The sequence below is a fragment of the Corvus cornix genome, chromosome 1 (assembly GCF_000738735.6).
Source record: "Corvus cornix cornix isolate S_Up_H32 chromosome 1, ASM73873v5, whole genome shotgun sequence".
Classification (NCBI taxonomy): domain Eukaryota; kingdom Metazoa; phylum Chordata; class Aves; order Passeriformes; family Corvidae; genus Corvus; species Corvus cornix.
Window position 1 is genome coordinate 20,474,409 of NC_046332.1, and position 27,816 is coordinate 20,502,224.

Consider the following 27,816-nt stretch of genomic DNA (forward strand, 5'->3'; position numbering starts at 1 on the left):
AGCAGGGTGGAGGAGGACAGTGGCATGAGCATGGCTCCCTGGACTTTTTCTGCACAGTGGAATTTCCCAGGTGGGGTAAGCCCTGGTTGAGGACATTCCCCTGTCAAAGAGGCTGGCAGGAAATCCCAGGCTGGCGTAACACTGCCAAAAAAGAGTCTAGAAAACACTGATATGAGATAAGAATGATGAAAAAGTGCTGTGCAACAATGGCTCAAAGAGAAACCTGCAGGTACAACCCAGTGGAGTTTCCTTTCTGCCAGGGTCAGGTTCTCTTTGCCCACCTCCTGCCTGCAGTGCTGCCTGTATGGCAGGCAGGAGGTGGGCATTGAGCTGCATCTTGTATCCCTTTTCTGTCTTGGCACTACAGGGTAAACTGGAGAAGCAGGTGCCTGCATAGCATTCACATAGGAAGCAAGAGAGATGCAGTGTCCCATAGAAAAAAAAATAGCTCCAGCCTTTGGGAGGTGGTGCAGGACAAACACCTCTCCTTGGCAACTGTCTGGATTTCAGTGGGACTTTGCCCTCAGAAAGGTTGGAATGAGTTTCACTGGGCTAGTGTCGGTGTGAAAGCTCCATACAGCCAGGAGCCTGGTTAAAATGGGAAGGGGAATATGTGTAAAAAAAAAAAAAAAAAAAAAAAGGGAAAAAAGTAGTCCCATTTGTCACAGATGTATCAGATGTGAAACAGTCACCTTCTCCAGTAGATGAAAATAACCTTCAGCATGAAAAAGTCTCCTGGATTTTCCTAAAAGATGAGCAGATCCATTTGAATCGTTCTCTCTTTTCTTCTCCTTCAGCAGTGGCGTAGGCCAGGATTCACCCTGCATATCAAACATGGTGAGCAAAGACAGGGCACCCAAATCTTTTCAGATCAAACACCCCTCACTTTCAGTGTCTTGTGTTACCCCTTCCTAAATGCAGTTAACTCATACAATTTCCAGAAACTGGCACCAACAAGGCAAAAGCACTGGACCACCGATCCCCCAGCCCATTGTGTCCCCAGTGCCTCCTGCACAGGAACATAGATGTTAAAAACAAACAGAACATCCTCGGATTTTACCCCCACCCTTACCCTGCCCCAGCAAGCTGCAGGAGGGAGGTAGGAGAGAACATCTCCATCCCAAAGGTGATAAATTCGAAACCTTCCCCCTGCAGGCAGGAAACGCTGCGTGGGCTCCATCTTCCTGTTCACAGATGTATTCTATCACTGGAACATGTTCAGCTGATAATCTTGATGGGCTCGATACTTCTCTCTGAAATAAGGATGGTTTGTTCCAGCTGGGGATGGTATTTGTTTGCTCACTGAAGGCCCGTGGTGCCCTCAGTCTTGTCTAACGCGTGTGAGGGCGGTGCCTCATCCGGACCCTTGCCCTGCTCTCTCCTGCAGCAACTGTGGAGCAAAATGTGCTGCCTTTGGGGACCTGAGGGGCTTCTGAGTGCCTTCACAAGGTATCAAGGTCTCTCTTTGCAAAGAGGGGAGGCTGCAGCCCCAAAGAGGCACAGATGGCCCAACACCACAAGTAGTAGGAGCACCTGGAGCACCATTCAGCTCATCCTTTGTCCCAGGTGTCACTGCCTTTGGAGTTAGGGCAGCTCAGGTGCTTTGACTCCTAAAATCATGGGGGACATTTGTTATCAGCTGAATATGTGATGGAGGTCAGCTCCCTCCTGGGCACCACTCACCTGCTGCAAAGGAAAGGAAAATCCAAGTCTGACAAGAAAAGAAAGACTGGAAGAGTAAAAATGCCATGGCTGATGTGTGGCAGGGCAGGATGAAAAGTCCTGACTCCAGCCAGAAATGAAAATATCTACTTGTAACAATGTTTGTTGTGCACAAGAACAGGGGCAACAGGACAGCCGGAAGAAATGTGTTAACAATAGGGGACCTACATTTCAACCAGCAGATATGAAACTTCTGGGATTGGAAGATACACATATGTTGAACACATGTTACAACAGTGTAAAATAATTACAATATCTACTTGTTAGTGGAGTGCCTGATATTTTTTTCATTGTATTTTTAAGACAGGGCTTTTTATTCAGTAAAGTGACTTGCTTTTTTCTAATTTTACTTATCAAAGCAAGGGCAAAAGCAAGGCGCAGCAAAAGCAAATAGTAATAATACTAATACACAGGGAAAAAATATAAATGTGGAGCAGAAAGATACGAAACCATTAGAAGGAAGAAACAGCTAGAGACAGAAATAGCTGCCTTGCCAAGAGCAAGCTACAATTCCCTGAGAGAAGCTGACTCAGAAAAGAGGGCAGGCAGAACTGGAAAGCATGACTCACCCAGCTCAGGAAAAACTGAAGGGTAGGAAGGAGTGGAAAGAACTGAGTGCAGGATGGCAAGAGGGGAAAAACCTTGTAATTTGTCATGGTTCTTTCACTGCGGGTCCTTGGGCCATGGCTCTCACCTACTGCACTCCCACAGGCATGTCCCACCTGGAAGCTCTTCTGGGAGATCCTTCAGAGTGAGCTGCCACAGCGCAGTAGGTGAATAGTTCCTGGCACATAATTAATCCTGGTCGTTGCAAACAGCCTGCAGCAGAGATCTAGAGGCAAAGGGGACAGATCTACACCAAACTGAACCAAAAAACAATAGGTGCCTTCAGAGGGCCCAAGCACAAGGGCCCAGGGTGAAAAGCACATATCTATTTTCAGAAATCACCAGGGAAGGAGAGAGTAAAAATTGGAGGGGCTGGACAAAATGTTGAATGGATGGCTGACCCAGAGAACACTGACTGCCACAGCATGACTTGCTCTCAGACCACAGACATTGCCTAATTTTCTATGTTGCACACAGAACTAACTTGAGATGTAGTATTCTATCCCAGTAAAGTTTACTCCTCTTAATACTTTTGTGGCTTAGGAAAAAAAAATTAGATTTCAAAGAATATTTTGGGGGAAAAGAATCATCCTCTGAAGGATAGTCTTCAACCTAAGAGCTAGCAAATCTATGTCATCAACTGATTTCACTCTCAAACAAGCTTTAAATAAAAAGCCTCATTCAGTGGTGTTTGTGACACTTGTTTTCAAAACACAAACTACACAGGAGTTAGAAAACAAACCACAACCAAGACGAATGTGTTGTGGCTTATGTTTTTCATTTGAGAGTCGTCCCAGCCTCTTTTTCACTGCCTCAAAGCCCTCTTCTGGCCACATTCATTAAGGACTAATCTATTAAGCCCACACCAGCTGACAGTCAGGATGTGGGGGAGGGCACGTTTCACTTTCACTTAGGTTTAATGACGTGTTCATTCTGCATCTGGGGCTCACAGAAAGTAACTCATACACTTAATTCTCTAACATTCCCCCACAAAATCCCTCTTTCCCCTTACAAGCAGAGAAGCTCCCGTACAATTCACCACAACAGACTCACAGAGCAGACCAGCTTGAGTTACCCCAGAAGGCTTCTGAATATGCCCACAAGAGGCTAGTAACACCAACAGTGAAGGAGGGCACAGTAACTGGGACAGGATTTTAGAGAGTCACTGCCCAGGTACAAGCTACCTTCCCTTACAAGAGAGTTCAGATCTGGCTGAATTAACTATTTAGGAAGACTTAAAGATCCAGATTCAGGTACATAATAAAACATTTCCCTGATTTCAAATACATTGATCTTGCACTGTAAACAGAACAGCTAATGTTAGGAGTTACCTTATATGCTGCAAACTGGGGATGCAGGGCTAAACCATGGGATGAACACAAGAAGCCCCATTCCAACCTGATCAGAAGCCGTGTTGTTTCGGCTTTTTGCCAGCCCTGGTGAGCCTCCTGTCCCTGTGTCTGATGAATGAGGCTCAGGCCCCTGCCCTGCCAAGCAACCTATGCCATCTCAGGCAAGTTACATGCCTCCTCTGAGTCACCACAGCCTCTGAAGGGCATTTAACACATGATGAAAACCTGCCTGTGCACTCCTCCTTATCTTGATTATAAATGCTTTGGGTTTCTTTTAAAAAGTTCCCCAGCTATGATATCTGTCACATCTACAGTCATGTGAGAACACAATATACATGGCTTCAAACCAACTGGGAGCAGAGTTTGGAAATGTACCTAACGTGATTGCTGTGTCATCGCTGTCAGGAGGGCATAGAGGAAGAGGTGGGTGAGCAGCCTGGGTGGGAAGAATGTTCCTTTTTTAAGGCATGTGGAGCTTCTATGTACATTCAGTGTGCTACCTCAGAGGGGTGGGTCTGTCCCATGCAATTGGTATTGCCTTTGGAAACCTCCACATGACCAAATCCCTGACCTTCTTCCTCTCCTTGGTGTCACAGAGCAAGACCTTTGCATGTTGTTTTTCCTTAACTGCATCCTACTTTTTTGCTTCCCCTCTCTGTCCTACTCCCCCCTCTCACTTCCCCTCTGAGGAGGCCTAGGGCCTGATCTAACTCCACACTGAAAAGCAGCTCGTGCTTTGGAGCCTCTCTCGTTCATTTTGGGCTGAGTGAAGGCTGAGGTAGGTTGGACATGATGGCAGCACGCTTCACTACAGTTTCCAGAGCCAAATGCTGGGAATAATCTGCTTTGCCTTTGCCCTGTCCCTCGGGGCTGTCAGGTGGCACTGGTGAGAGCAGGCTGGGGCATGGCTCCAGCTCTGTGCTTTGGAGGAATGCAAGCAGCACCCAGATCACACCCCTGGCCCTTGTCCCTGCCCTGTCCTCTTCAGCAGTCACCATGGAACGCGAGGGGAACAGAAAAACGGAACAAACACTTGGCAATGCTGCCTCAGCACTCTCTCCTAACTTGCAGGATTTTGTCATTCAGGGATTTTTACTGGTCAAACAGGCTATTTTTGGCTATATACGTCAGGAACCAGCACAAAGGGCATTGCACCCTGCTTACTACTTTCCCACCTGTGAACCCTGGCTGCAGGCTAGCTCCAAGGCAAACCAGTAGACATCCCCCAAATCCTCCACCCTTAGGCCATCCCAGAGACTCCCCAGTCTGTGCCAGGCAGCCACTCTCTCCCTCTCCCCATGACCCTGCAAACACAGCCCTTGGGCTCACGGGGCAGTGGATGCACAGCCCGCCAGCGTAGGATGCCCTACAGCCCTTGAACACTCAAACTGACTCACAGGACGCATCTCTCCTCAATTTTTCTTCCATTACTTAAGTAAAAGCTGTTCATAACATAGAGAAGCACTGACCACGCTGCATCTGCTCTTCAGCCTGTTTTTCTTAAATGAAGTGGCTTAAGGATTTCCTGTGGGTCAGCTGGGCTGTAAAAGCCCTCAAAGAAGAGAGCCTAGATTATGTACAAGCTTTTGTTATATGTCAGGCCTGATACACCAACAGAGGGAAACATCAGTGTGCCTCAGTGCTAGGTCTCATGTCAGGCACAGATCACTCCTCTCCAAATACAAATCACCAAAAAAAAAAAACAAAAAAACAACCCACTTAGAGTGAATTTAATCTATAAACCATAATGTGAAACTCCTACCCAACACAAAGTACAAAATGTAATAGGTAAATCCAAGGGAACTACTATGCAGCTATAGAAATATAAAGGAGGTGGGGTTATGGCAAACAAGATAAACTGAGACTAAATCAAATTAAATAGTTCAAGTAAACTTGTCCTCTTTATTAGGAACCTTTCCTTCTTTGAGATTTTTGGCTATTAAAATTGTTTTTCTGATCACATCAGGAAATAAGACAGTAGAGCCTTCTGCATATTGTAAGCGTTACAATAACATACATACATTAGAAAAAAACAAGTTCTTTGAAAACAAGTTCTTCTCTAACACACAGAGTTCTTCACTGCTCCCAACAGAGAGTAAGAGCCTTCCAAACAGTTTAAATATACATTAAATGATCTGGACTTAAGGAGTAAGAGCTTTATAAATGAAATACACATCTGTGACTGGAGCTTTTTGCTGTTACTTAAACTGTCATGAATGGAAGAATGTTTTAACCCCCACTTCTGCAACAGAACCAAAGTAAAATCCCAGTATCCTCCACCCTTCCAGAAGACAACTTCAAACCTTCATTTTTGTCATGTACACATGAAATTGTCACCTGTAGTACATAAAAAGTTGTACAGACACTTGTGGTAAGCAAAGTTCCCATTTTTAATTGCTTACCTCTAACAAGTAAAACAATGAAAATTGGTGATTTAAATCTCATGAAGCAGTGCTGCATTGCAGATGAAATTAGAAGCAACTGAAAACTTGAAAAAGGGGAAATGTTTGCTTTCTATCCTCCCTTCTCATCAACAATTCAACGAATGTTTTTATTAAATTCCTAGAAGGAAGAAATCAGCCTAAGAAGATATATATGAGAAAAAGGATTCTCAAAATATTACAGTGCAACACTAATATACATAAAATGGAGTTTACTTATTTTATAAATAAATTACTCTGGAATCTTCTAATAAACACAATAAAAGTAGGTTTTTTTCCACTGGAATTTGAGAGAGCTGGATTTTGAACAAAGTAATTAAAAAGTAACAAAATAGCTGTATTGAAAGATTAATAATCAAAGTGATCTTCAGTACAAGAATGGAAATAGCAAAAACAATAGTATTTCTTCCTTTCAATGGAAGAAAATGAAATGAACAGGAAGACAGGGCTTTGAAAAACCTTTTTATGTGTCGAGGAAGACACTTAATAGATGCTGAGAAATTCCTTTCCGGTCCTGTTTCACATTAAGTAACTTCAAAAATAACCAACCTCTTAACCTAAGTCCCTATTAAAGTCCATTTAGAAGTTTAAAGAAACAGATTTTAAAATATTTTATTGCTTCTATGTTTGCATATACTGTACATACACAACTGGTGCAATGGTAACAAGATGAGAATAGAAATGAAAAATCATTCATAGATCACCAGAATGACATCTAAAAGCACAGTGTGCCCCAAACACGGGTAAACCCTCAGTTTCTTCATTTCTCCTCCCTGTCTATTTCAGAGCCCAAAGAAATGAAATCTTGATCCTCATTCCAAATCAACTGGCAATTTCCCTGAAGTTCACTACCAATAGTTTATCTGTTATTAAAAATTTAATCTAATTCATCTAAAGGATGAGGTTCTACCAGAAGGCAATTAGACACCTTTGCTAATAGCAGTCCTTTCCTCTTTCCCTCAACTGTCAAAGCACTCAAAAGAATATTTTCTCCTCTCTCTATGCTTGGTAGCTAACAGTGATATAAAGCTGCTGTTGAGGAGCAGTGGCAAGCACTACAACACCCAGAGAAGACACATGCAGCCACAACATTTTCACACACAATATGGCTTTATGAGTTAAACCTAATGGTTAGTCCACAAATAAGTAGTTTCCTTCAAAGTGAAAGTCTGAAGTCCTATTTCCATGAGCATTATTAGGATAGAGTTGATATTCAGGATGAAAGTGTTTACCTATTTTAAAAATCACACCTGAAAAAGATGAAAGGTCATTTTCCATTGTGGTAGTTTACTTTCCCAGACCTGAATTGGTGTGGCCTCTTTTTTGGCAGAGGATAAATTGCCACTACCATATTAAAGTAAGAAATAGTTACCTAAAGCTAATGTATGGGCAGAGGCTATGTGAGGCAGTTGTCAGTAGGAACCAGCAAATCGGACCTCTTTAATTCTGATTTGAAAAGCTAAGAATAGGTGCTATTTCAGCGTACACAATTCCTCCAGACATGTTTAAATGTTTTTAAATTGGTAAGTTTATAGATGAGTGGTACTGACTCCTTTTACATGCTAAAATAATTTATATTTGTTTTTAAAACACTTCTCAGTTGCCCTTTAAAATGAACACAACCAGAAACACTGTTGCTGTAGCTGGTAGCATTACCTCTCTTGGGGCTCAGTCAATAAAAGTACAAACTTCCTTAAGAGAGCAGCAAACTTAACAAAGGGTAAAACTTTTCTAACATAAAGATATTTCAATTATTTCACTCCGTGCAACCTGTCAATTTGCCTTATTAATCTTCTCAGTTTGCTCACAAAGATTCAACTTTGTTTTGACACATAAGCCAGTGAAGATTGTGATTGACAGTGAAGATTGGCTTTGGCCTGAGTGGGACCAAAAATAAGACAACGTGGAATACTCCTCTGCTGTTTAATTTGGGAGTGGAATTTAATAACTGTTTTCAAAGCGCTTCTAGTTAAAACTGCAGACAGACTCAATCAAATAAGCAGCAGTAAATGCCAGGCCAGGAGGCTGGAGAGCCACCAGCTATCACCCCAGCAAACCTGGGTCTGGGCCAAGCAGCTGTATGAAGGCAACCCTGGGCACACTTGGCTTTTGGGTGCGGGGCTTTCCACCTTTCAGACTGGCAGCAGTCAAGCTCATGAATAAATGACAGAACTGCCAGAGCCTGAAGAGGACTCACAGCGTGGCCTTGACCACCACTGCCAAAGTACACCAGGGCACTCGGGTCACTTGGGCTCCCTGTGCAGACACGGCGCATGAAGGACGAACCAGAGCCACTGTCAGCTGCCCGGCTTTGCAGGAGCATAATGGAACAGCCTTAGCTCACAGGGAAGGGAAACACCTTCACTGGCAAATGAAACACTTTCATTGGCAAGTGCTTTAAGCTTCAAGTAGGCGAACCTGCAACTTGAACTTGCAGAAACTGCCTGAGACTGTGTTTTCACTGAGGTCATAAAACACACATATTCTCATTACTGATAAATCAAGAAGTAGACAGTGTATCACAGCTCAAAAGAAATTTAGTAGTACAGTAAGGAAAACTAAAATACTGGCTATTTGACTATTTAGCAGCCAACTGTAAACAACAAAGGTGCCTAACTAGTGTGCTCAAATAAATTTCAGCAAATTCTCCATGCCTAAATTCTACAGATATTGTGGTTGTGCTTCCTTATTGGTGACTTTGGTACACTCCCTTCATGTTTCTAATAAGGACTTTGAAACAAGAACAGACACTGTGCTTCTCTGACACTCAACTGGAAGAGACATCCCTTAAGCTCTGGAATGCTGAGAGAAAGACCATTGCCAAAGTCCTTCCCAGGTTTCACACACTGTTCTGAGCAACGAGACCCTGGCAACAGAATCAGTGTCATATGGATTAAATTAGGTGTACAGTGCAGACAACTAGTAAAGCTAATAACCCAAACAGTTTCTTATTGAATCCTGCCAATTTAATTTAAGGTGCTCTCTAATAATCTCAGGTATGAATGATAAGCTTGAAGGAATCAACCTTGCACAATGATATGGCCTGAACAGTCAACTCCTCTTTACCACCCTTCACAGCTACCCAGAGTTAAGGCCACCCTACTTACACTACATGCAAGTACAGTACCCAGACTTCCTCCATATCATCCAGCATCATTCCATAGCTCAAAAGAGCAACTGTACTTCAGCTGCAGCAAAAGACGACAAAGGGATACCCATTTGTGCTAAGTTTGCAGAGGGCACACATAAGATAAAAATGCATCTATTTGATTCTTAACAATTATTTCATTAGGGTGCAGGTTATGTGGCAAGTAATGAGCCACAGACATCTCCCAAGCATCCACAAAGTGCACAGCAATTCCTGAGAACATTTTCCTCATGACAGAATCAAGCTGAAAGGAATACCAATCACTGTTGAAGAGGCTCACTTCTGGCCCAAGCTCCTGAACATTGGCGGTTCTGATGACGATTAAAGTCTTGGGGCTGCGGTCCAGCAGCTGAATAACGGCTCTGCGGATGTTCCTGAGCCGCCGGATGTACACTTCCACGGGGAAGGTGCTGAAGTGGGACCAGATGGTTATGGCTATGACGGTGTTCCTGCCACCCACGATGCCGTTGAGCTCGTTGGCGATGTAGCGCAGCTCGCTGCTGAACACCGTCGAGAAGCGGATGGGCGGCCCGTGGCAGCGGAACTTCAGCAGGATGTTGTGCTTCAGGTCCACAGACATGAAAGGGCCCACGTTCTTAGGACTCCCCAGGTTAAATTCCACTAGATCTGAAAGGCCAAGAGCAAGCGTTACTGAAAGATGGCACAAGAACTTCAAACTATCAACAAGATGCTTGGACCCCAGGGCAACCGCAGGAGAAGATGACGAAATCTGAACATAATTCTAAGAACTCTAAAATTAAACCCAAGGTAAATATAATTTTTCAGAGTCGAGTTTATGACTCAACTTTATGGGTGTTGACTCGAGTTTATGGGTGTTGAAATCTGCAGGACAGCACATTTGGCCTTCATAAGGCTGTCAATGCCTTTTCCAAGCTTCCCAAACTATTTCCTTCTCTCTTGTAAAAAAGAAATTTTCCAAATAGTCATTATTGCCCTCTGAATCCAGGGTTCACCAGAACCCTTCTAGCAACCTTAGGACTCCATTAAATTTAAAGATTACTTCAAGTTGTAGGAATTAAGGGGGCTCAAAGTCTGTATTCCAACACAACTGAAGTGCTTCAGGGGAAAGGGATGAGGGAGGCAGGACTATTTAAGTGGGTACTGAAATTCTGCTATTGCTATTTAAGTAACTTAAATAAGGAAAAGGGCCCAAAAACCTATGAACAGTAATGGAGGTCATTTTTTACTTCATTCCAAAATCTCTCCTGTGACTGGGATGCTGTAATGCTTTAAAAAGGCAACCCAAGTGACCTCCTGCCGTGACTCCCAGGAGGGCCACCTTAACTCACAGCCACAGCAGCAGTCCTGTTACAAGGAAAACTTTGCAGATATCTGGTGGCCCCATTTACAAGGTTTACAGTGTCTGCTCAAACATTTGACTAACTGTCACGGCTTCTGATGAGGTTCTGTCTTTCCTCTTCCTTTGTTTTGTCCCTGTCACTTAGTAAAATCAGCTCTGTGTCTGAGATGTGAGAAATAAAGCTTTGCAAAGGTCTTTAAGGACAAAGCCAAAAAAAAAATTACCTGGAACAAAAGTTGTCAGATATTCAAACCACTGCCTTATTGTAGAGTCTCCAAACAAGTGGATTACTTTTCCTTGTAAGCACTCAGTTATATCATCTGATTTGTTAAAATTATGGATCCAGTGTGTTCTGGACCTCCACTGGTCTTCATAATAATAACCAGAAGGGGAAGCTGTGGGATCTTCAGCTCTGTCCATACTGCTCGAATCTGGAAGAGAAAAATCCCTTGAAATTAACATGCAACAAAAGCAGCCTCCATAATCTTCTTGGACAAATAGTCAGTGACTGCTGACAAGAGCTGGGTGGCCGAATATAGCCTAATTTGATTTAAATTAAACAGTATCTCTACCGCTAATGTAAAAAAGTATCTGACGCCTTTCACCCTGAGCTAGAAGTGCTCAATGGTGGGTGTTAGTCCAGGCAGAGAGGAGTGGAGGCAGGGAGACCAGCGGAGCATCTTCCCCGTCCCGGCGCGGATCCCAGCGCGGCGGCTCCGTGCCGTAGGGCACTGCTGCCCTCCAGCGCCCGGCCTGCGCACGGCAGCGCTGCTCGGCGGGGACACCGACCCCACGGGACAACCCGGCAACACTCAGGGAAACGTACAAAAAACCCAACACGAACCCACCAAAAACCCCAAACAAACCAAAACAAACCCGCAAAAAACTCCTCCTGTGGAAGAGTGAAGTCTGAACCATAAGGCCTCCAAACCCCAAAAATGCCAGAATTAAAGCTACGACCAAAAATGTTATATGTGCCATTTGACTATGATAATTATGAGAGTCTCTAATTCCATGGATTTTATACTTTCTCTCTGCTATCTAGCCCCCTCCCCATTTACTGCCTGAGGAGCAACTACACACCAGGGAAGCTCTGTTCCATAGGATGCCTTTTTAACTTGCAGAAGTTGAGCGATACCTTTCAAACAAAGGTATCAGGATTAGAGGAGATTACAGGAAGAGAAACTGCATTTCCTGGTTATGTCAGCCAAATATTGCCATATTTCTCTTAGTAAGCAGAGTGATATCAAACTTCCCTGAGGTTGTTTCAAGTTCCTCCTTTGCCACTTGTATATTCAAATACCTCAGCTGAACAAGCAGGGAGATCTTCCCCAGCACAAACACCAGCTGCATGGAGCAGACACTTCCAGCTGTTTAAACAATTCTACTCACCTTGGTGTGGAGACTGCTAAGAGCAGTCCATGCCCTGTCATAACTTACAGCTGTTTGATAAAGCACACATTGCCATGGCCAAAATCATGCCAGGGACTGTTCTAATGATGTAAAAGTACAAGCACTGGAATTCCAGGGCCCAAAAGCATCCTCTGATAGATGCTTCATTATAACACAGATAGAGCCAACCATAAACATCTTTCCTAACAAGCATTTTTTATTGCTCTTTTTCTATTCAATATCCTCTGCATGTTGCATTAGTAGATGTTAACCTTAGAGGTTAGAGGATGTTAACCTCCTTAGAGCTCACAGGCACACTGTAAAAAACAAACTACTATTATGTTTACGTAACACAAATAATATAATCACAATTACCACAGAAAAAAGCCATCAGAAAATTTTATCTCTGGATGATTCTTTAAATCTGACAGCAGGGACAATGAAGGAAGAAAAAAAATCCCAACTAATAATGTAGACTCATCCAATATTTATATACAGGAATCCCACAGAGAAAGGGAAAAAAAAGCCTTCACATGGTCATGCAGTTAAAGACTAATTCATAATGTGAATTCACAACTTGAGTTTGTTTGATTCTAAGGTTTGATGTAAAAGCAATTCCATTTTTTGCCTTTTAAATGGACGCTTTGTCTACACATACACACACATATATATATGTAACAATGGTACTAAACCAACTTTTGGGTGCCCCACAGTAAATCAGCATTTCAAGTCTGTGCATAGTGTTGTACCAGTTTTGGCCCAGAATTCAGAAATTCAGCAAGCCTTTACTTTGAGATTCTATAAAAGAGAGTAAAAGCTCCAATATGAAGTTATAAACCAAGCATAGAAATAAAAACTTGTATTTCAGAAAAATTTTAAAACTTGATCTACATTTACAACCCCACAAAAAAACATGTACAAAAAGAACAACAGCAGAACAATGAGTTTGTGTGTACCATCAATCCTAGCAAATCCCCACATTCACAAGCATCATACCAAAGAGTTCAGTTTATTTATTCAGAGACTGCTGTACATGGAAGGAATTTCCCTGAGGAAATGTGCTATTCCTATCAACCATTTTTAACCCAGCATTAATCCTCAGGACATGTAGGCAGGTTTTGATCATTCATAGCTCCTGGAAGAAGGGTGACAATCAAATTTTGAATTTGCAGCCGTTTCTGTCAGGCAATATACAAGATTGAAAAAGCAGCAAAAACACATCACCTAAAGGACCTAGAGAAAGAAAAGGGGCAGGAGGTAAAATGCTGCTAGCCTAGTAGCAGAACTGTAAAACTTAAAGCAAGAAATGCTTTAAGTTGCTTTCTGTTCAGACTATTAGTCAGGTCAGTAACTCTACCTTAAAAGTCTCCTATAACCTTATGAAAAAAAATATTAAAACTTTTCATTTAAGAAATAATTCTCTGTGTATCACATTTTGTGCAGACTTTTTAGAAGCATAAAGAGCTTGCATTTGGATATGAATGAGATAAAACCTCTAAGTTTATTTTAGTACAGACTGTCTTTGCTCTGTTCTTAGAAAGGCACAGAATAATTAAGTTCTGGTCCAGAACTGTAGGTTCTGACATCCTGTGGTAACACAAATTATAGTAATACCTGAATGCAAGTTATCAAAATCTGTTAGACAACATCCTTAACAAAGAAAGAAATTTAGAAACACCACACAGCTGTTTTCATTAGATTGAGAGTTTGGTAAGCAGTTACTCTAAGACATTTTAGTGTGAGTAAATGCTAGGGGAAAAAAAAGACATTTTTGGCAAGAGAACAAACTTCACTCTTCTTTTGATTTACTTTTGCTAAAAATTCCATTTATGTATGTAATTTTAGAAAAAAATTTTCATTATTTCTGAACTTGTATTACAGTTAACACCCAAAAGCCTTCATTGTCTCAGTGCAAATCTGATATTGATTTTTACGCCATACTAAGAAAACAAATGAATTGTTATTATTTGATGCCTGTTTTCCTTTCTATAAATTTAATTATGAATTACAAACAAGAATCTTTTGCAGCTCACTTTACCTGTAAATGCCTTGGGCTTTACAATGACTGAATCAGGTCCACTGGAGAGTATCGGCCTTTTGATATTCACGTCACTTGAACAAAAAATGAACACAGCAACAGTTGTAAAATTTACTGTAAAATTCAAAGGTAATATTAATCTCATTTTTTTTCTTAATTCACTTCAAATAAGCACACAGTACTATGAATTTTTTACTCTAAGTTTAGCCTACTTCCTATAGCTGAATTCATTCCACATTAACTTCCTCAAGACCACCATCACTATTCCGAATCCAAATTCAAAATTTCATGGCACTGACACAACTCTTGTGCACACTTGCACCGACACAAATCTCAATAAAGCCATCAAGCAATCAGAGGTGTGCAAGAAGCTTTTGGGGATTAGCCACAAAGATGTTCCCAGATTGCAGAACGTGTGGTGACAAACCAAGGGTACGTGGCAGCAGCAACAGCTCCCAGCTCATTAATACTAAGCTCTTGTTCTGTCTTTTGCTACTGTTTTGAAGAGAATCCTTGTCTATTTATTTTTTTCCACCATTTAAGAAATAAATTATTTGGAATTTCTGTAAGCCCCTTTGGTAAAGGATTTCAGAGCCGAATGAAACAAACAAATAAACAATCAAAACAAAACCAAGAAAAAGACCTTTCCCATTCCCATATGGAAACATCACCAATAAATATAAGCTACATTTTACAGGTGAACTACCAGAGACACAGAAAGCCAAAAGACCCACTTACAAAATTGATAAGGAAGAGCCAAAATAAATTACACTGGTGCTTACTTTTATTCCTGGTCTTGGTTATAACCATGCACACATGCTTTCCTAATTAAACTATTTGGAGCCGCTACTCCAAAATCTTTCCCAATTTAGGCCTCAAGTGAACATACTGCCAAAAGACTTTCCTTCAACACATTTGTTGGAGAGCAAGGCAGTAGCCTACAACCACAACTCTGAAACTACACAGTAACTAACTTTATCTAAATTCAGCTGTGCCATTTCATACAGAAGCAGTTCTGTCACACCTACCCAGGCACTAAGAGATGGTTTGAGTTTTTTTAAAATGCTGAATGCAGACATAAAATATGACTGTGAAACTAATTTCGTTTGACACTTGAAATAGCATGCACAGATCATTTCCACTTGCATGGGTATTGCTCAGCAATTTGTTCTACCAGGTGTTTTCTTTATGACTGACTTAAAACTGTTTCTAAGATTTGAAAGTCATACTGAGCAACGAGGAACACACTGCATCACATTTAAGATGACTTTTAATGAGGACAAAATCAGTTGCTAATTTCTGTAAAAATAAGCCTAAAACACAGGCCCTTTCTAGGTAGTTTAGATTTGGCCAAAAATACTTCTCAAAGCATTGTTATTGATATTGCAAGTGTAGGTATGGAAACAGAAAAGAAGAAAACAGTCCCCCAAACCACCACGAGATTTAGACAGCATGCTCTTGTAAAATTCAGTAGGGTTGAATTCAAAGCACAGAAAGAGAACTACATGCCAAGTTTCTTTAAGATTGCTGTCTAAGATTCTTGCACAGCTGAATGGAGGGGAACAGACTATTCAACAACTAACATCAAACACCTGGTCCTGCAGATACACTCCTCCTCTAAGGCAATGTGTCATATTTAAGCAACAGGCTAAAGTTTGTACAAAAAAAACCCAAACAAAACAACTTGACTGAGTATATATAAATTCAACAACATACAAACCTTTGGAAAAAGAGGCTTTCCTCTTGTGTCAGAAGACCTTTCAGATATCCACCTTTGGCATGGCTGATTCGGCTGGCACAGGACAGCTTTCGAGGCTTGTAACAGAACCATGGCTCACCCGTGTAGAGATCTGTGAAGTTACAGACTGGGAGACCTCCAGGCAAGCAAACGTTGCACTCTGTAGTTTCTGAATACCTCCCAGACTTGAAAGAGCTTTTGAAATAGACTCTGTCCGGCCTTTCCTCTCGTAAATGCAGGAGGACTTGGACTGCTTCACTCGGATGGACAAGTGACACAGAAACTTTGACCTCTCCTGGCCAAAGCAAGGTAAAGAAGACTTTGTAAAGGCCATTATGGCAATCTACAACCCTTCCTGCTGCTCCAGCTTTCAGCACAGGAGAGTGAATTCGTGCCTGTAAATAGTCTCCACCATACTGCTTGGGTTTTCCTTGGAAATCCTTCATACGAACGAGTACCTCTAACTGGTCACCCACCTTGAAGAACCTGCTGGGTGTCACAATCACAAAGTCACTGTGTGTGGGATCAGTGCTTTGTGCAAAGGCGATTTTGCCATCAGGGGGCTTTGGCCACTGTATTGCAGCAAGCAACGATTCCTCCTCCGCTTGTTCCCTTTTGGACAAGATCTGCTGCGCGTACCCACAGTAAGGCTTCCTGGTAGTTTTGGTTGTCTGTGACAGAGAATGCTGGACATTGTTTTCTGTTATCCAATTCGATCCTGAAACTGTGTCATCATCCAGGTGCTGGGGAGAAAAAGATTACCTGAAGCTGTGCTATGAAATGAAACACAGTGAATAATGGATGCTTTGTCAGCAAATGATCCCAAGAACTGGGCTTTGCTTTACACAGCTTTGAAGCTGACCAAATGAAGCAACTTCACTAGAAGACTCAAATCTATTACTTTGATCATGGGATTTCTAAGGAAACAGGTGGGCAACCTGTGGTTACCCTGCTTTGGCAAGCAAGCATTTAAATAGATCGCATCCAATGTATGGCAGTATTTCAGCTACCAGTATATTCTCTAAATATCAGCCATGTGAAAAAAAAGGTTGGATGATTAAGTTATAACTCGTGTTTTACTTTCTTCTGCAGTAACATTTTAGCCTTGGAGCATCATGAGGTCTGATAGCTGCCCAATGTAATGCAAGGAAATAGGGTTTCTTTGAGATGCTGCGCTGCCGATGAAGCCGAGGCACCCCCTGCACACGCCTTCCAGAGAAGTCTGCTGCATGTAGCAGCTGCAGTCATTTATCTGGTCACACTCACACCACTTCTTGGCTAATTATCTGAAATGCATGTTTCCCTGTAATGTGCACATTGAAAGAAATAAAAGAACAAAAGCCCAAGCCTTCTGGGACAATGAATTCATGAGCCAGTTGGCAAGTAGAATAGTGTAGGACAAGCTAGGACTAAACAGGCAAAAAACCTGTTTGTTTATTTATAAGATTTTAAAATCTATATACAGCTGTTTCTAGCACCAAACAAGAAGCAAGCAAAGAATCCCCTAATCCACACAAGAGTTTAAAAATGAAAATAGTTAAATACAATGCTAGACTAAGAGAGGGGGCTTCTGCTGCAACTTGACATCAGTGTCCAAAACTGTATTTTCATGCAAATGACTGCAGATACCACCTTCTTTATGACATCACATAATTTTGCAGGTTTGTATTAGGACAATTTTAAAAATAGCACAGCCTAAGACTCCAGAGCTACCCATGAGACTTCTCATCAGCAAATCCAAACATACCCTTCAAATACACACAAACTCAGCAGTTAATGAGCAATTAATTATCAGGTATATATAGTAGAACTTATCCATACTTCTATTTCATAAAGAAGGAAAATTGTTTTTCAAACAAAGATTAAAATTATACCATTCACATAGCATCAGATGATATAGTAGTTTAGATTTGAAAGATTGCTAAAAAATTCAAACTACATTATTTTAAATCTTTTAAAATATCATTGTACTTACCAATACCCCAGTGTTTCCCATTTACTTCCTCCATAACTAACTGCTCATCAATGTACTAAAAGTCACAGCACTCATATTAAAGCCTTATTCATTGTTATATACCTTTTTTAGTCCATGGAAATATCACCAGTGTATTAAAATCATTTGAACCACCCTGAGATTCAACATATTTTTTAGAAGAGAGGTAAACCTGACAAGCAATAGAAACAGATAGGCTTTTGAAGTCTGTAACATAAGAAGCTGGTTTTGATCAGCTTAAGAGTAAGAGGATGAGTACATTAGGATGTAGGATGGATACACAAAATCTTCTTTGTTTGATATCCAAATTAACTATAAAACTTGAAACTGTGAATTGCTACATTGTAGCTCTAAAATGTAAATTGACACATACCCATCTATACACCAGATGTTAACATCACAATGGAAGCTTTTGCTTCTGTTTTATATTCCCACCCAGGTTTTAATAAATTTTCCCTGAAGGCCATCTGAGATAATTCATAATTATTTTTGTTTTCCACCACAGCAAGCAAATCTGCAGATGTACGCCACACATTATTTTTATAAATCCAGTAAATTTGAGCCAAAGCTGAGAGTGAAACTCAGGCACAGTTCTACTTTAAATCTTGCCTACATGCATTCTTGAATTAAGCCAAGTTTCTGTTTTTGGATACCTTCACAACTTCTTCCCTTCACTTGCTCATGCATACATATATATATATATACACAGAGAAAATACTGTATGGAAATATTTTTAAAAGTTAGCTATGTATTTTGATGCATCCAATAAGCTGGTAACAATGTCTCAGCAAAAATATTTAAGCATTTTCCTAAAGGGGGGTGGAAAGGGAGAATATGTATGTATAATTAATTGCTGTTTTCAGTGTAAGTTCCCAAGAGAAAGTTTCTATTTTTCAGTTGGTTCTTCAATGGTTGGTACTTCAGGCTGGGGGACATGGGGAAAAGAAACCCTTTCAAATTAAGAAGAGAAATGGCTATCTAAGACAGCTTAAAGACTGACATATCCCTATTTTTAATCTTCTATAAATTTCCTCTGGGTTTTTAACCCAGTCTTTCTGTCAGAGATGTAGAAGATGCCATTTCTGGCCTAGCTAGGCTTTCTGAAGTCTTTCCAGGGGCATACCTATATCCTTCAGTGGGAAAGGGTGCAGAGAACACCCAAACCAACAAACTCATTCAGAAAACAGAACGTGGCTCAATATCTCCAAGTCAGTCCAGCTACACAGATTTTTAGCAGAGCACAAGGCCAAAGCTCTTCACTTGTATGCAGCTGATAACAAGGACAAGCACTGCTACTTCAACATCTCCAGGTTATGACCCATTAAACAGAACAGATCATACCACAAATATTTTCTCAAACTCTCTTCAAAGAGCCTGAGGGGGAAGCTCCATGAAGGTAAAAGCAGAGCTTCTTCAACATCCTGAAGGACCATTCTTTCTCCAACATCCTTGTTCATCCTTACAGCCCTCTCTCAAGCCCAACCAGGACCATTTTGTTGCAGAACTGTAAGCTTATGTGTCAAAATAAGCTACACCATGTATGCTACTCACAGGAGAAAATATTGCAGAGATTACCTTTGCCAGGAGAGGCAGAAAAAGCTCCAGAGTCAATTAATATACCAAAGATCCTTGACTGGAATAGAAAAGCTTTCCAAACCATCTTCCTTTCTTAAGTGTTTCCCAGGCTCAGCTCCAAACAAGTACTTAAGTTCTCCTCCCCCTATGGATAGGCAAGGCCTGCCCTGAGGCAAATAATTAACTTAGTTTGTCCACACTCTGTTTCCTACTCTCTCCTGGCATTTCCAAATCTCTCTGGCTCCTCTGTGTTGTCATACTGAAACTGTGCAGAACTGAGGGCTTTCTGCTGTAGTTAGTAGCCAAAACTAAATAAAATTCCTTTATAAAAACAGATAAAGAGGATTTCTCAAGAGTGCTCTTCCTTTATGAAACAGATTCTTTTACTCTTCATTACAGGCTCCATGTTGGATAACACCTGCTTTGCTTATTTCCAGGTATGCTCCATTCAAGGTGTCATGTATTTTAAGTGCAATTTCCAAGGGACTTTACTTATTTGTTTGTTGGGTTTGAGGGGTTTTTGTTTGTGTAGGAGGAGTTTGTTTGATTTTTTCTCTTTTGTGTTTTTTTTTTCTATCATTACTTTTTTTTAATTCCCTGCATTTTCAAGCTAGACAGAACCCAAATGTGACCACAAAGTAATTTAATGGATGTCTGCCAAGTAACACAGGCAGGACAGAAGGGATTACATGTCAATAAAGCACAAATAAATCCACTAGCAGTTCCTGCATTAGAGATGTCATAAAAAGGAAAAAAGGAAGCTGTATTTTTAAGATAACTGATGGAAATTTCAGCCCATCTCCTCAGCTCTTGGCATTCTCACTGCCAACCAAGCAAAAATTAGATATAACATACAGATCAACCCAGGCAATAATGCTCTCAAAGATATTCTAGAAGGAGTCACAGAGTACTTGGGTAGATCTGCAATGAACACCTGTCCTCAGTTAAACACCATAATGTAGGTAGCTGATGGAAATTGTTGCTGAAAAGGTGGAACTCCATCTCAAAGCCCAGTATCTTCCACCAACTGTTAACTCCTGCCTTGGCCTGGTACATTCCAAAGAGCTGCTGCAAACCTGCCTAAGTCACTGTCACTAGAGCAGGAAATAACACAGGAGATTCCCAGGCAACAGGCATGGTGGGGAAATAAAAGTTCCAGCAGACAACATCTGAAACTGAACAAATACCAATTCCTGAAAGGTCAGTCATCGCATTTTCAGTGATTTTACACTCCAAGTACTTTATTTGTTGTCTAAGACAGATATGAAATCAGTTCTCTATCATTACCATCTCACAGCACTGAGAGGCTGCTGAACTACTCTAAGTGTCAAAGCCAATCCTCAAAAGCCATCACCTGTCAGTCAAATGTTCCAGAAATAATTGGAATAAGATAAAGTTATCTTTTGTAGGCACCTGCAATTTAGCAGCAAGAAATAAAAACTTTGTTACACAGTTCTTTTGTTCAGTTTCAGCTGTCTGATTTCATACATCATCCTGGCAAGAAACTTCCCCTCTCCCCATACACTCTCTCTTCTAGGTGCTTTTAAATAAAACAGTGCTCACAACCAATCCTGAAGTGGTTCTGTCACTCTAAAGGCCACTGGTACAAATACACAAACTCTCCTGTATCCTGAAGGCATGATGTTTAGGCAACATCCCAATACTTCACAAAAAATTATTGTACATTTTATCTGTCTGGCTATGTTCACAGAAAAAAAAATATAATAAAATAAAAACACATTTCTTCTGGTACTACATGATCAACTATGTGACCTCAAGGGAGTAGTTATTCCATACTAAAAAGCAAAGTAAATAATAGGAGCTGGGTATCAAATGTTTGTTTGTTTGGGGTTTTTTTAAACACAAGGTAAGGAAAATAAAATTCTGACATGGATAGGGCTGCTGAGAGGGTATCATTAATAGCTTAAGAAATTAAGAGGAAACATTCCAGCATGAAAAAGTATAAAACCCTAAAGCAAAAAAGAAGGGAGACTAGGTGGGGGGTAGCTGACAATTGCCTTAGATTTGAGCTTTAGCCAGCCAGGTTGGGTGATTTGGGGATGAGAAGTATGTCTGATGCATTTACAAACATATTCTCAACAGTAACCAACGATAAGCTCTCCTTCCAGAGCCTGAACAGATTTGGTTACAGATATTCTGTGAAAGCTTTGAAAGATTTTTTTCTGGCTTTGATCTCTGACTGAAAAGAATCAGCCTAAATGCCTATACTAGACTGCCTGGGAAACTGAGCCAAGACAGAGACAAATACAGGAGCAGGTCCATTCAGAAAAGTCAAGACAACAGAAGAGGTTAGAGTTGCATGTTACAGCGTAAAGATTTACCAGCAACACAATACTTAACTGAGTTTAGAATAGCAGATATGTAAAGGGCAACAAAGCCACAAAGACACTTATCATGGACAGTGGCACGAAAAAGCACAGAGCGAGCACCCAACCCGCATTTTCCATTTCACTCTCAAAGCACTGCCAGAGCTCTTTTCTTAAAGAAAAGTAATCTTCAAATGAAAAGAAAACAGTTTAAGATTCTAAATATCAGCAGTCCTCAGGCAACATCCTAGGTCAAAAACCAAAACAAAATAAAACCACAGAAAGAAAAAACAAGAGCTACCTCCCATGTAACACAAAATGGATCATGCTAACTTGAACCAAAAATCCATCAAACAGTATTTTGATTGCCAATAGTTTCCAACAGCAGAGATGTGGGAAAAGAAAACAGACCAAATATGTTGTGCTATTTCCTCCTGTAGACTTAACACAGTTTCTAGCACTTTATGGTTTAGACTTCTTAAACACTAGGGTAGACCTCTTTAAGATCTAGTCTCTGGTAATGGATTTTTCTTCTGTGCATTCATCCAGATTTTTTTAATATATGCTTTTAGTAACTACAAAGTCTTACTGCAAGGACTTCTGCAGCTTTTCTGCAATCCATGAAAGAACATCCCTGCTTCCTTTAAAATCAGTATCTGCAGTTTTTATTTAATGTGTCCACTAGTACTGGAATAGGTAATGAATGTTCATTCTTCAGTTATTGATCCTGAGTCACTTGTGATTTTAGACTTCTCAAACATTTTCCTTACCCTTATGTGATCCTCTTCCAATTCAACTGTATTTTTTGTGGGGTGAGGGGGTTTTACAGCCCCTCTTTTGGATAATTTCATTTGGGCATCACTAGCCAGGAGGCAGGAAGATTCTGCAAGCATCATATACACAACTTAGAAGCATAAAGCAATTACTGACTGGCTCCCATGCACAAAGGACAGCTATAATTTAAGGAGGTGTTAGGCTAAGAATTACAATGTTCATCCACCAAATGCAGAGCACTGGAATGCCCAGTCAGGCAGGCAGCCAATGGGCAGGGTTAGCCTCCAGGGCTCCCAAAGACAGATCCTCATCTACCTTGACTTTAATCTGGGGTTACTGACTAAGCAGTTTCAAAGTACCTCTGCACTAAAGTGATAAGTAAAATGAAGAAATATGCAAGACAGGCATTGCAGAGGGAAAAAGGGAAAGGCAAATAAAAATTGCATCAGTACAGGCCAGAGATGAACAAGCCAGCTAACAGCTCTGCAGGGATTCCAGGAGACAGCAAACTCACCATGTGTCAGCAGCACAGCATTGTGGCAAGAAATTAACAAGATCCTAATCAGCTGATTGAGCAAAGTTATAGTTCTCCTCAACCTGACCATGGTGAAGTCAGACCTAGAACATTGTGTCTGGTTTTTTGACAACCCACACCAGAGTAAAACTGGCAAGACCAATTAAGAACCCCTGAGATGATTAGGGAACTGGAATGACACTAAGGGAACCAAACCTTCTTTTTTTAAATCTGGAGAAGACCGAGGGGATCTAACTGCAGTCTTTCACAACCTACAGGGGAGTTACAGAGGAACTAAAGTACACTCCAACAGGATAAGAGGCAACTTCCTGTTGCACATAAGGCACATATTCTTCCCTGTAAGAGGGATGCAGCTTTGCAACAGACTGCCGGGGTAGGTTGTGAAATCTGAGTGTCCTTGAATATTGTCAAAAGTGAAAATACCCTGTTGCAATCCAAGCTAACCCTGACGTCAGTCCTTTGGAGAAGGTGCTGGATTAAATACCTCCAGACATCCCTTTCACTATGAATTTTCTGTGATTCCAATTTATGCCTAAATGCCGTCAGTCAGGTACAACCCTAACCTTACATACAAAAGTTAATAATGTTGCTCAAGCCATCTTGGAGAAGAAACAGGCTCTACTTACCTCTAACTGAAAAAAATTATGGACCAGCACCACAACAGCCAGCACTGCCATAAGCAGGCAGAAGAGCTGCAGTCTGAATGAGTCACGCCACATGGTCCAGTCGAGTCTTTCCCTCCCATGTTAGACGTTGCCATGACTTCCATTCACCACAAACATGAATGTCATTTCGTCTCAGCAAAGCACAAGAGAATTCAGTTAACTTCCACTTCATTCCTGCAAGTGCATTTGCAAAAACTGTATTAAGTCCCCAAAATGTTACCAGAACTGAAGTCAAGTTTTACACTGAAAGCTTACAAATGGTGGGAGTTTGCAGGGCAATAACTAGTACAACAGAACTGTCAACACAGATTCATTTTGTGGAACTCATCTGAGCAGCATTATCTGTCACATTACATAATTCTCTTGGACATGTCAGAGCAAACCCTTATCATAAAGCTGGTGTCACCCCTAGTTGATACCAAAAAAAAGGCAAAAGAAGAGTGCAAGATTTCAGTCTGGCAATCAAAAAAACCAAAACAAATCACCACTACCCTCTTTATCTGTTATACAACATCACCACCATCCAGACATCACAAGACTGAGACTTATAGCAGAAACTTGTGGGTTTAGACATCTCCCATTTACCTGTTTACACATTCCAGTAAGTTGTTATTAAAGACTAAGTCTGAAACAAGTTTGGATAAGCAAGGTAAAAGATATTTCCTCCAGTTTTCTGCTTGGGAAGAGGGGAAAAATAAATCAACTGTAGCATTAAAGAGGAGCTATCTAAGAGACTTGAAAGCACCAAAATTTAACTTCACACATCACCTGTAACATTACATTACATCTTCCCTCTTTTGCTGTTTTATCATTCCTTTTACCTCAGGTACTCATACGCAGCTCTAAAAATTTTTAAAAAATAAACTTCTGGGTGTGTTTGGGTTTTGTGTTTCTGGGTTTTTTTTAATCTAATAATAGTATTGTCTTTCATAAATTTTAACTTCCATAAAATATTATTCCTTTAAGGTTGCTTGACAGCCGATCTGCTATAAAATCACAGACTTAACACCACTGATTCAGTTTCCACAACTTAATGCTTGCTCAGAATGACTCTTAAACCTTCCTTTCTTTCTGAGGAGGACAATTTTGATGCAGTCATTTTGCAAGCAAAAAGGGTACTGTTCATGCAGAAACTCTAAACTTGGAAACAGAAAACAGATGGCAAGGAGAGACAGTCAAAAGACACCAATCTCTCCAAACCTAGTATTCTCAAAGCAGCATTACTCATACAACCATCCACCAAGTGCAACAACATAATCAAATGATTATATAAACTTTGTATAACTTTCTATAAATAGTATAACTGAGAATTTATACTATTAAGATAGTATAAATACATAGTACATATAATCTTAAGACTATATGAAAAATGCTGTGTAAAATTAAATGAAGCGTAATGATACATTAAATATAAAAATTAATTAAATTATTTATCAAACGAATATAGGCTAGAAAACTGAAATACATTACCATTATAACCAGGACAGCCTCAAAATAGGCCACACATCAAATTGCTTTACAAGGATTATAGAGATTATAGCTTCAAATTGAGAATTATAGAGATTGTATTTCTGACCACTGAACAAGCATTGAAAGAGCAGGACATCCATTAAAGTGAAAGTATCAAAATGCCACAAAAATGCAGCTTTGTTGGAACAGTTCTGCACTAATATGAAATTTGCATAAAACAGCAGCTTGGGTCCTAAATTGACAATAAATATACCTAAATACATGAAAATGCTAATTTAAGGACATATCTACCCATTTGAGGAAGAGTGAAAAACAGAATTTTCACTTGTGTTGCTGAGAATTCTTTCCATCACTGAAAAGCACAAGACACTGAAAATTAATAGAATGTTATTTCAGATGCCTAAAAAGGCCACAAACACTATTCCATGTGTTTTTATTCAAAACTTTCCATCTGTAAATCTCACAAGTCATAAAACATTTAAATGTACAGGTTTAGAGCTTTCTTTATGCTAAAGGCGTAATACACTGCCAGTTTCATCACCCCTGAACAACTGATCCCGTTCATTTCTTGTATAAGGAAAGCCTGTAAGTACACCAAAAAGCCTTAGGTTCTTACCCTACTCCTGAAATGTTCTCTGAAGCCATCCACATGAAAGGCCAGATAACCTTGGAAACAATAAATTAAAAAATAAATTTATCTATAGAAACACACACAAATATTTTTTAATAAAATTCATATCTTGGTGGTCTGCTTACAGTGGCACAAAATAAAATGGCAGTTATGCTTTTTACTTGTAAAATTACTGTTGTTTCTACAATAAACCAGGGATTTTGTTGAAGTATTTGATTCTTTTAAACTTCAATGCTATGCCTTTGAATTCTCTGCTATTTACTGCTAAGTATTACTTCTCTCAGCTTTGTTCCATGTTATCACAAGCCCCATTTTGCCCAAGGTTAAAAACAAAAACCGATGTAATGACATTTTTATGAACACATCATTAAATTATGCCTCATGCTCCATTACGGGATTGTGGGTTTGGGTTTTTTTCAAGTGTCCGTTACTGTCAGCCCCCCATCCCCACAGCTCTCTAAGCCAGCAGCGATACACAAGCAGGTGTGAGTGCAACCGCTCCAAATTTTGTCCTGCAAATCGCAAAGGCAGAGGAGCCGCTACCTCTGGCGATGCCCAGACCATGTCACTGGGGCACAGGGGCTCGAGGCTTGATGCTCCCGTGGCTGCCAGCACGGAAAATCAGATTTGCTGCTGTTTTTTGCAGATTCCGCCCTGCTCCCCAGGGCGCGGGGCGCTGGCAGCCCCCCAGCCCGACGACGTTCCGGGGCCAGCGCCGCAGCCCCCGCGGCGGCCCCGGCCGAGGAACACGGGACCGGACACGCACCCACGAGCCAGGGACGGGGACAGCAAGCAGGAAGCACCGCTGCCGGCAATGCAAACCGCACAGCTCTCTTTTATTGCTTCAAAGGTACTTTTTAGGGTGCCGCGGGGTGGGCATCCCCGAGGAGCGGCAAAAGGCAGCTTCAGCATCTCTGAGGAGCGGCACAAGGCAGCCCCTGGATCGGCAGGAAGCCGCGCTGAAATCCGAGCGGAGCGGGCAGGGCGGCCCTGCGGGCGGATGGGCCGGGCCCGCGGGGACGGGGGATCCGAGCAGGGCACCCGCCAACCCCGGGACCCCGCACCCGCCTCCCGCCCCGGGCCTCCCTCAGCGGCCCCGGCCCCGCCGCCGCCCCGCGTTCCACCCGCTCCCCGGCAAGCCGCGCAGGCCGCGCCGCCCGCGCCCCCTCACCGCAGCCCCCGGCGCTCCCCCGGGCCAGGCGGCGGCCTCGCCCCCGGCCCGGAGGCGCTCGCTGTAAATGCACGGCTCCCGCCGCCCCTCCTTCCTCCCCGCCCCCCACACAGCGGCGGCGGCCGCCGCGCCTCCTCCCGCCCCGCCCCGATACCGGCTCTGTTCCCGCGGCCGCTGCCGCAGCCTCTGTGCTGGCAAGGGGCAGTGAAAACAGACGCAAACCCCAACAAAAACATCGCTGTAATTTTTGAGCCACCGCCGGTGAAGCCAAGGAAAGCAGGATGTGGAGAGGGTGGCGCGGAGCTGGGCACTGTGGCCCGGGTGGCATTACCGTGGGTCCGCAGGCGCAGCCCCGGCCAAGAGAGAAGGCTCTGACGCGAACCATCGTAGCTCAAACGCTGTCGAGCCTGGAGGCGCACGGAGCAGGGGGCAGGAGAGGCGGCCTTTTGGACAGGGAGAAGGTTGTGAAAGGGGAGCCTGGCCACGGAGCAGCTGCAGGGACTAAGCGGGGGGAGCCGGCACGGCCCAGCACAGCAGCGCTGGGCAAACGCAGCTGCATTGAAGGCAGGACTTAAGATGCTTTATGAGAACATGCGTGCAGTCAGCGCTGAGCTTTGCACCCTGCACGAGAGCCGGGTGGCACTTCCAATCGGCAGGACATCTGTAATTTGCTTTGTAAACACTTGTAAACACTGCATAAGTTTGGGAATGCCAAAACACCTGCCAGCAGTTCTTTGGATGAGTATAGCCTAAGGTCTTGAGCTTATTTTTACTACGTATGTGGGTTACTTAAAACCAGAAATAAGACAGAGCAGCTGAAATATTCTTGTGAACACAATATTTTAGCCAATATTAACATAAACATTGATTGCCTACTCTTGTCTTCTGCCCCCACCCCCCATCAACCACAGCTATTT

The 27,816-nt window shown here is 41.8% G+C and overlaps 1 protein-coding gene across 2 annotated transcripts; it reads right to left on the reverse strand.

Annotated features, from left to right (window-relative positions):
• Nucleotides 1-5,554: 5,554 nt before the first annotated feature.
• Nucleotides 5,555-26,990, reverse strand: NXPE3 (neurexophilin and PC-esterase domain family member 3). Of its 2 annotated transcripts, none has more exons than XM_039557812.1 (7): nt 26,900-26,990; nt 25,714-25,763; nt 23,589-23,801; nt 15,741-16,501; nt 14,021-14,094; nt 10,815-11,021; nt 5,555-9,896 (listed from the first exon to the last, which is right to left on the reverse strand). In XM_039557812.1, exons 3-7 carry the CDS (start codon nt 23,679-23,681, stop codon nt 9,346-9,348), a joined length of 1,686 nt encoding a protein of 561 aa, XP_039413746.1. In that variant the 5' UTR covers nt 23,682-23,801; nt 25,714-25,763; nt 26,900-26,990; the 3' UTR covers nt 5,555-9,345. The 2 variants fall into 2 exon arrangements, with proteins under 2 accessions (XP_039413746.1, XP_019139425.3); XM_019283880.3 differs by lacking the exon at nt 26,900-26,990 and adding an exon at nt 26,272-26,481.
• Between the last annotated feature and the right edge of the window lie 826 nt (nt 26,991-27,816).